Raw genomic sequence first — 8377 nt, 5'->3', positions numbered from 1 at the left:
ATTTTTAATTTACTAAGTGACGCGAAACAGTATTTATTACAAGAAAATAAAAATAAAATTTAAAATCATTTTAATTTAGAAATCTGAAGTTTATGGAAATTGTGCCTTTTTTATTTAATAATGAGTGCAAAAGAAAAAAAGTAGGGATGAATGAATCAATGTGATAGGCAGATAGATAGATAGAAACAACTCGCAAATACTAGGGCGACGTCGTTTTATATTGACTTCGACTTCGTAATGGAAATGAAATGAAACCAGACTCCGACATGAATTAAAAGAGAGTGTTATTTTGACTCTGCAAAAAAGGGGTTTTAGAGCGAGAAAATCGCTAATGCGAAGAGCGTTTTTCCGTCAACTTTTCCGTAACTGAAACCGCGATCTTTTAGGCGATGTTTGGGTATTACTAGTACTACTACTACTACTACTACGTAGTGGGAATCGTACTCCACCGGAGTTGAGTTGAGATTTTTGTTTTCTTGTTTCAATCTCAGATTCGTAATTTCCTTTTAACTCCAGATTCCTCTTACATACATACATACGTACATTGTGTCCGTTCGTTCTACTTGCGGTCGCGGTGTGGAGAGGCTTTGCAGCTCAAGACTCGGAACGGTTTCTTCCCAACTTCTGCAGTTTCATGGTGAAAAGCACTGAAATATTACATGTACTTGAGTATGGATATGATGCTGGCAGTGTTCTGACGATTTTGATGTATTTCTTTAGCTTTAGTGTTGAAGAGATGGTGAGTGCTCGCGGGTTCTTGCTGTGATTTTCGGTTTTAAGAGGTAATGCTGTAGATCTCTCCTTCCGGGTTTTCTTTTTTTTGTTTTTTTCGTGTGCTTGGAGTTAATTGAATGACTGTTTTGCTTGTAGTGTTTTCTGGGCTTCTGTGATTTATATGTTTTAACTGATTTCGTTTTTGCTTTGAGTTGAATCCGTTTCTGAATTCCTGCCCGCCCTTGATTACTTGCAGCGTTTGTTGAACAAGGAGTGGAGTTCTTTCTGTTGTTTAGAGAGCAGAGTTTACAAATATATTTATATATATATATATATATATAGAGAGAGAGAGAGAGAGAGAGAAGGAGGAGGAAATATGAAGGAGGTGGCGGAGAAAAGTTTGGATTCGGAGCTGTGGCACGCGTGCGCCGGAGGCATGGTTCAAATGCCGCCGGTGAATTCCAAAGTATTCTATTTTCCCCAAGGCCATGCCGAGCATACTCTCACAAGTGTGGACTTCGGGACGTTGCCCAGAATTCCGCCTCTGATTCTCTGCAGGGTTGCTTCGGTTAAGTTCTTGGCCGACCCTGAAACAGATGAAGTCTACACGAAGATTGGGATGATTCCAGTTGGGAAGAACGAGCATGGTTTCGATGATGATCGAGTTTTGGGAAGTAATAGATCTGAATCCAGTGAGAAACCCACTTCTTTCGCGAAGACGCTGACCCAATCCGATGCCAACAATGGTGGGGGTTTCTCTGTCCCTAGATACTGCGCTGAGACTATCTTCCCGCGTCTGGATTACACTGCCGATCCACCGGTGCAGAATGTGATTGCTAAAGATGTTCATGGTGAGACTTGGAAGTTTAGGCATATCTACAGAGGGACGCCGAGGAGGCATTTGTTAACAACTGGATGGAGTACTTTTGTGAATCAGAAGAAGCTCGTCGCTGGAGACTCAATTGTCTTCTTGCGAGCGGAAAATGGAGATCTTTGTGTTGGCATCCGGAGAGCGAAGAAGGGTGGCGGAATTGGTGCTAATGAGTCCTCATCTGTGTGGAACTCTGGCTGTGCCGGTGGATTTTCTGCATTTCTGGAGGATGAGAACAAGTTGATGCATAGAAGTTTTGGGAATGGAAATCTGAGGGACAGGGGAAGAGTGAGACCTGAATCCGTCGTTGAGGCTGCTTTCTTGGCAGCCAACAGCCAGCCTTTTGAGGTGGTTTATTATCCACGTGCAAGCACACCGGAGTTCTGTGTGAAGGCCTCGTCTGTCAGTGCGGCCATGAGGATCCAGTGGTGCTCTGGCATGAGGTTCAAGATGGCATTTGAAACCGAGGATTCATCCAGAATTAGCTGGTTTATGGGGACTATAGCGGCTGTTCAGGTTGCTGATCCCATTCGGTGGCCTAATTCTCCATGGAGACTACTTCAGGTAATGCACTGCTGCTTATTGTACTATCTGCAAAGTTGAAGACAAAGATTCTGTTACTTTTGTTGTAAAGACTGAATTCTGTTTCGGTTGTTCTGCTGGTTCATTACTAATTTGTTTCAATTTTCTCTTTTATGAAAACTGTTCTCTTATTTCTTTGGGATCCCATGGCTGAAGAAATTCATGGTCAGCCTGATGAGTTCGTAATAGTAAAAAGTGTTGAAATTAATAAGAAATTAGTTCAAGAATAGTTATCACAAACATGATTATGGAATAAGCTGTTTATTTTTTTTTATTTTTCTCACAGTCATCATTTTCCTCTCCAGTGAATAAGCAGTTATACTTTGCTGTGAACGGACTTTAGCCGTGAAAAAGAGTTTGGGGCTGAGTCATCCATGTCGATCTTGCAATAATGAAATTTTATTTGGAATTTTGAAAATGAATACCATCCCAATATTTGTGATGTTTTCTCCTTGCACCACTTTATTGCACAGGTGACATGGGATGAACCAGATCTGCTGCAAAATGTGAAATGTGTCAATCCGTGGCTGGTTGAAATGGTATCGAATATGCCAGTCCTCCATCTCTCACCCTTCTCACCTCCAAGGAAGAAGTTGCGTTTACCACATCATACAGACTTCCCACTTGACGGCCAATTTCCAATGCCGTCATTTTCAGGCAACCCCCTTGGCCCAAGCAGTCCCTTGTGTTGTCTATCTGACAACATTACTGTAGGCATACAGGGAGCCAGGCATGCTCAAATTGGAGTCCCGTTTTCGGATCTCCACTTTAGCAATAAACTTCAGATGGGACTGTTACCGGCCAGTTTCCTGCGGCTTGATCCTCATGCTAAAGTTGTTGATGGTACAGCTCGGGGCAACATGGATGGTAATGAGAATATATCTTGTCTATTAAGCATGGGTAATTCCAGTCAAAAATCGGAGAAAACTGATGGTGCGAAGACACCCCTATTCGTCCTCTTTGGTCAGCCAATACTCACAGAGCAGCAGATGTCTGTTGATCAGTCCTTGGCATTAGGAAGGAGTTCCTCAGGTGGTACACCAAGCAAGATCGAGAGTTCTGCTCCTGCCCCGAAAAGTTTGTCTACTGCCCAGTTTTTCTGGAAACAAAGCCATCATGCTACTGAACTCACCCTGGATACTGGTCACTGCAAAGTATTCTTGGAGTCGGAAGATGTGGGTCGAACTCTTGATCTCTCTGTGCTTGGATCATACGAAGAGCTATACAAAAAGCTAGAACACATGTTCGGGATAGAAAGATTGGAGATGTTGAGCCATTTGTCGTATTGTGATGCTACTGGTGCTGTTAAACAAGCTGGAGAAGAACCATTCAGGTGACGCTAATCATCCTACTGCCTTTTACTTTGCATGTAGCAAAGATCTAGATTGCACAATAGGAATGCTAATTTCCATTTGTTTGTATTGCATCATCACATTCTTGCTCGCTTTCCATGCCTGCAGTGAGTTCATGAAGTCTGCTAAGAGATTGACAATTCTTATGAAACCGAGCAGCAACAATGCTGAACGGTAAATGCGATATAATTCATTCTCCCATTGATTTCTTTTTGTTTGAGATCAATACCAAGTAATCTCGACTGGCTAAACATTTGTTGGAAGATCAATGACTTTGATTTTAAGTTGGGAGTCCCCCCAAACTGAAGGATCTCTAAATATGTATCTCAGGAAATTGATCACCGGTTTGCCCACTGCTGAACGTGGACTTAATTCTTCAAAACAAGCAGGACCCATGAGCATATTCGCATAGCACGAGCTTTCAAGTCAATGCATGACACCATTGACCAACCTCTAAGGAACTGTGGTTCGTCCGGTTAGGTAGAACTTGTGTATGTGTGACATATGAATAGATGTCCATAATTCCGCACACTTCTAGCACTAAGCAGTGTAGCTGGATGTATAGATCAGTGCATGCCCCCCCCCCCCCCCCTCCTTCTTCATGTTGATTGCTGCCTAATGTATAGCCAAAAAACGACAATGTGAACTCTCGTTTGTATCTTTTGGGATCGAGCGTTCTTATGTTAGCCGTCCTCTCTCTCTCTCTCTGTTTCTAATATATAAATATGGAAATTTTTGCATTGAAAATTTGCTCGAAAGTGCAAGCATATGGAGAGGTAGGAATGCCGATTGGTCCAGATGAATCCCAAGTTCACATAATTCTTGACGTCGTTGGGTTTTAAGTTTTATATATTTGGTTGGAGACAGTAGCTATTGTCGATATCCCCTTATCTCATTTTTAAAATTCAAGAAATTCAAGTCAAATTTGTTTAAATTTTAAAAATGTGGAAGATGAGAAACAACATACTCTTCAACGAACTATAGATAATCACTTGGAATTTTCTAAAAGTATAGAGACAGAGAGAGAGAGAGAGAGAGAGAGAGAGAGAGAGAGAGAGAAGTTTGAACTAAAAAATAAGAGATAAAATGAGGCAAACGTAGACGCAGTTGAGTTTGAAAAAGATGTTGACGCTGATCCCCATTGCAAGATCGTCTCTCACTCTCATGATAAAGTTAGAAAACACGCAATCCCCATCCCCACCCCCACCCCCATTCATGTGTGTGGAAAGTCCAAAAACAACTTATTAAATCCCAACAAACAAAAACAGTGTTTGATTAGTCTCTCTCTCTTACACCACACGTGAAGTGGTGTTTGTGTTGTGTGTCGGCAGTTTGACTACCAATCTCACAATTCCTGTTTTTGTTTTGATGATAGAGTGGTTTGTTTGACCAAGTCCTTCACTGACTACCAACACACACGCCCCCTTGTAATTTTGATCCCATTAATCAATCTTGGATTTAGGACAAATGACTCTAATAATCAAATTATCAAAGCTTGCTTCTCGAACGTATATAAGGTGTAATAATATTAAGGATATAAGTAATGAATCAATAATGTCTTATTTGATTCTTGAGATGAGTGATAACATGTTTCTGCTTGGCCGTGTATGTGTGTCTGTTCATCAAAGGCCTCTTAAGTATGATCTTGGTCGGGTCGGGCAAAATCCGAATGAAAAAAGACAAATCTTATTAACGTTATAAACATTTTTGTCATGTCGTTTTGGGTATATTACCCATATCAGAATGCAAGAATATGATGATGTAAAAGATGAAAAGTTTCCAATGAAGTGGAACCACTTTTGTTGCGGTTTCATTATTAGCGACACTAACAGAAATATTGTTTTTACTTTGTTGTGGTAGTGAAACTAGACATTCAAATGAAATAAAAATTTGTTGGATCGAATGAGTGAAGTGAAGATTGTGTGGTTGGTAAGGTAAACCCAGCCAGCTCCTACTACTACTCGATTTACCAGACAAGCCTCAATCAGCATCTCCCCTATGTCCCAAGTTTCAACCACACCTCTCCTCCACAACACACAAAGGCAGACTTCCTAAAGATGAGTTTTCAATCTTGAATAAAGACTCAACTAAGTCCAAAGAAATTGCTTCTACAGGCGTCTAACTAAGAGGCACGACCTAGAACACAAAAACCCTTTATCGTCAAGATCTAGTTTATCCATAATCAACACAACTCAGATTAAACTGAATTGACAAGAACAACACACAACCGGGACATATAGTGTATTCATATAAGAAGTTTTTCTGTCTCAACAATTAGACGCATAATACCTTCATGGCTTAGACAGTCTTTAAGTGTCATGTCCAACAGATATTTGTCAAAACACACATGATAATATCCAAGTTCGTCTTTCTAATGAGAGCTACTGCTACGTGTATCCTTGATCACCCAAGCTTTCTGCTATAAGATCCAACCTGCAGACCAAAAAGGAATAGGGAAAAGATCAAATTCTAAGTTTTCATTAGTAAAAACACGGTATCCCAAGTAACCTGGTATGACATTTATTTGATTACCTTAGCATGGACATTAATCATAACAAATACTACACAATTATAAGGTTTTGGGGTGAAACATGAGAGTTTATCTTTATAATCTAATAAACTGGATAGCATTCTGTATAAAATGGAGAAAAACCAAAAGGTGATCAATCTTTTCCCCAGGGTATTCCAACTACCATATCACAAGATAGCTAAATGATAACCAATCAAACTATGTCAAGAATAAATAAGCAAATACATAACTACTAAAAAATGGAAGGATTATTATCCAACAAATGTGTTTTCTACTCCCTAAGGCAAGTGTAATTGAGAGAAAGCACCATTGTCTCTCACACACACACTAATGCGGGATGCAAAATTAGACAGAATCACATGACACAGATACAGCAACCAACAAGTAACTTAATATGGAAGGGTTTGCCACATCCTACATGCACACACAATAAGACCATTGCAAGACAATCGGATATTACTTGACTATGAATCTATTTACACATCCTACCGCCAGATATAATAAGGTATCAAGTGGACATGATATAGAATACATTAATCTTTATGTCCTACCTCTGATTGTGAAGATGAATGGGCCTACACAGGTCTTCCTTCACCAGAAGATTGTATAGTGAGACCATGTTATGTCTTGTCAAGTAAGAGTTCACAAAACCACTTTATTAAAAGACATTTCATATATTCATTGAATACTAATTCTCAAAAATTTAATAAAGTATCCCACGTTTGGTATAATTATCCTCAAAACACAGGAAGACATCGGTTTGATTCATACCATAACATTATGGCCCAGATGCTAATAAATGTGAACATTCCATTGATTGCTAAACAAGGGGCAACCAGTGTAAAAATTGCTAGAGAGTGCAAAATATGGAACTACAACCAATAATACTAGCACAATGGCACCATGGACTTCACTGCTACTTTTCGGTGATTTCCCATTATAAGGTCCAAACAACACAAATGAACTAAAATGGTGTGAGTGGTGGTAGAACAGAGAGGACAACAGGCATTCATCATTTAGAACTCAAGACATGGATTGCATAATCTTCTTTCAATTAAGACAACTTCAAAATGTATATTGGTTTAAAGAACCTAATTCGAACAAATGTAGGTCAAGAGTATCCTACACTCTAATGTGTGTTCATCGACAAATTTAACCGATCTGAGATATTCAGGATTATTATGATCATCCAATCAGTAAAAAGAAATCAGATGCCACGAATTCAACCACAAATTGAATTCCATCAAAATTCCAAACCCAAAAAGCATCAAATTCTTTCCGAAATCCTAAGTACACAACAATTATTTTCTCAGAGACGAAACCAATTTCAATTGAATCTAAAAATCAAAAATTAATACAACAAAGCTACCAAAACAAGAAAACCCCTCCAATCACACAAAACCCGTTTTCCCACACGACACTTGAAATTACACAATTCAAAAGAGAAAAGGGAAATAAAGAATCTACCAGTCTCGCGTAACAATCCAACCAAAACACAGAGAATTCAAACTGAAATTACCTAGGGTGGGGGAAAGAACGACAAGGAAACTAGTTGTAGTACAACTCGAGACCCATGCCGTCATGGATCTCGTAGTCCTTGAGGGTGATATGGTCCTTGTAGATGGTGTACCACTTCTGAATTCTGATCTTGTCGGCTCGGGTGCCAGTCTGGGCGGCCACGAGCTTCTTGAGGTCACCGATTGTGTCGTCCTCGTTGCACTTGACACGCACCTTCTTACCCAGCCGATCATTCAACACTACCTCGATCATTTTAGTTCGCCCGGCACCACCAAATCCTGGCTATCAACGCAGAACTGAGGAATAGGATTGTTGTGATCAGCTGGAATATTTTTGAATGGAGATTCAGGAGAAATGAGTGTGGTGGCCTAGAATGTTCCATCAATCATTTTATATTACTCCTAATTCTCCAACTAATAATCTTCACGTATCCCACTCTCTTCGTTCACAAAATAATAACCATCTCCTACTGACTAATTGATTTTATCATTTTCTTTTTTTTTTCCATATTAAAAATTAATTTATTTTAATAACTTTGTATTGATTATTTAGTTTGTCCTTTTTTTTCCTTTTTTTTTTCACTGAACAAATATGATATGAATTAAGAGTATGCACATATATAAGGCGTGTAGAAATTGTGAATGAACTTTTAAAATTTTACTTTTTTCATATGACGATTTTGTAAAAGGCGCAACAACTTCTATTAGTGATTTTTAAAATCTTATTTATTAACCCAAATATATTTTTATCAGAACAAAAAAAAATTATTTGACCTAAACAACTATAGTTTTTGATTAGTATTTTTATTAA

The 8377-nt window shown here is 39.1% G+C and overlaps 2 protein-coding genes across 4 annotated transcripts; one reads left to right on the top strand and one right to left on the bottom strand.

Moving 5' to 3' along the window:
• Positions 1-250: 250 nt before the first annotated feature.
• Positions 251-4266, top strand: LOC105170725 (auxin response factor 18). 3 transcript variants are annotated; one of them, XM_020696559.2, is made up of 6 exons: positions 263-637; positions 721-782; positions 971-2149; positions 2641-3500; positions 3628-3693; positions 3850-4266. In XM_020696559.2, the coding sequence occupies exons 3-6, from the start codon at positions 1091-1093 to the stop codon at positions 3929-3931; spliced, it is 2067 nt and encodes a 688-aa protein (XP_020552218.1). In that variant the 5' UTR covers positions 263-637; positions 721-782; positions 971-1090; the 3' UTR covers positions 3932-4266. The 3 variants fall into 3 exon arrangements, with proteins under 3 accessions (XP_088741600.1, XP_020552218.1, XP_011089918.1); XM_011091616.3 differs by having other exon boundaries at positions 263-782; XM_088885474.1 differs by lacking the exons at positions 3628-3693; positions 3850-4266 and having other exon boundaries at positions 251-637; positions 2641-3504.
• A 1460-nt stretch (positions 4267-5726) lies between these two features.
• On the bottom strand, positions 5727-8007 carry LOC105170724 (ubiquitin-like protein 5). Its single transcript, XM_011091615.3, has 2 exons — positions 7569-8007; positions 5727-5952 (listed from the first exon to the last, which is right to left on the bottom strand). The coding sequence occupies exon 1, from the start codon at positions 7817-7819 to the stop codon at positions 7598-7600; it is 222 nt and encodes a 73-aa protein (XP_011089917.1). The 5' UTR covers positions 7820-8007; the 3' UTR covers positions 5727-5952; positions 7569-7597.
• Between the last annotated feature and the right edge of the window lie 370 nt (positions 8008-8377).

The sequence above is a fragment of the Sesamum indicum genome, linkage group LG9 (genome assembly GCF_026168435.1).
Source record: "Sesamum indicum cultivar Baizhima isolate 11 linkage group LG9, ASM2616843v1, whole genome shotgun sequence".
Taxonomy (NCBI): Eukaryota; Viridiplantae; Streptophyta; class Magnoliopsida; order Lamiales; family Pedaliaceae; genus Sesamum; species Sesamum indicum.
The sequence above is the reverse complement of the archived record's forward strand: the minus strand, read 5'-3'. Positions and strand labels throughout refer to the sequence as shown.

Bases quoted from the DNA above. Each gene is read 5' to 3' on its own strand.
- LOC105170725 (XM_020696559.2), top strand. From the start codon at position 1,091: ATGAAGGAGGTGGCGGAGAAAAGTTTGGATTCGGAGCTGTGGCACGCG. The intron at 2,150-2,640 runs GTAATGCACTGC...TTTATTGCACAG, and splicing joins CTCCATGGAGACTACTTCAG to GTGACATGGGATGAACCAGA. The intron at 3,694-3,849 runs GTAAATGCGATA...TATGTATCTCAG, and splicing joins AGCAGCAACAATGCTGAACG to GAAATTGATCACCGGTTTGC.
- LOC105170724 (XM_011091615.3), bottom strand. From the start codon at position 7,819: ATGATCGAGGTAGTGTTGAATGATCGGCTGGGTAAGAAGGTGCGTGTC.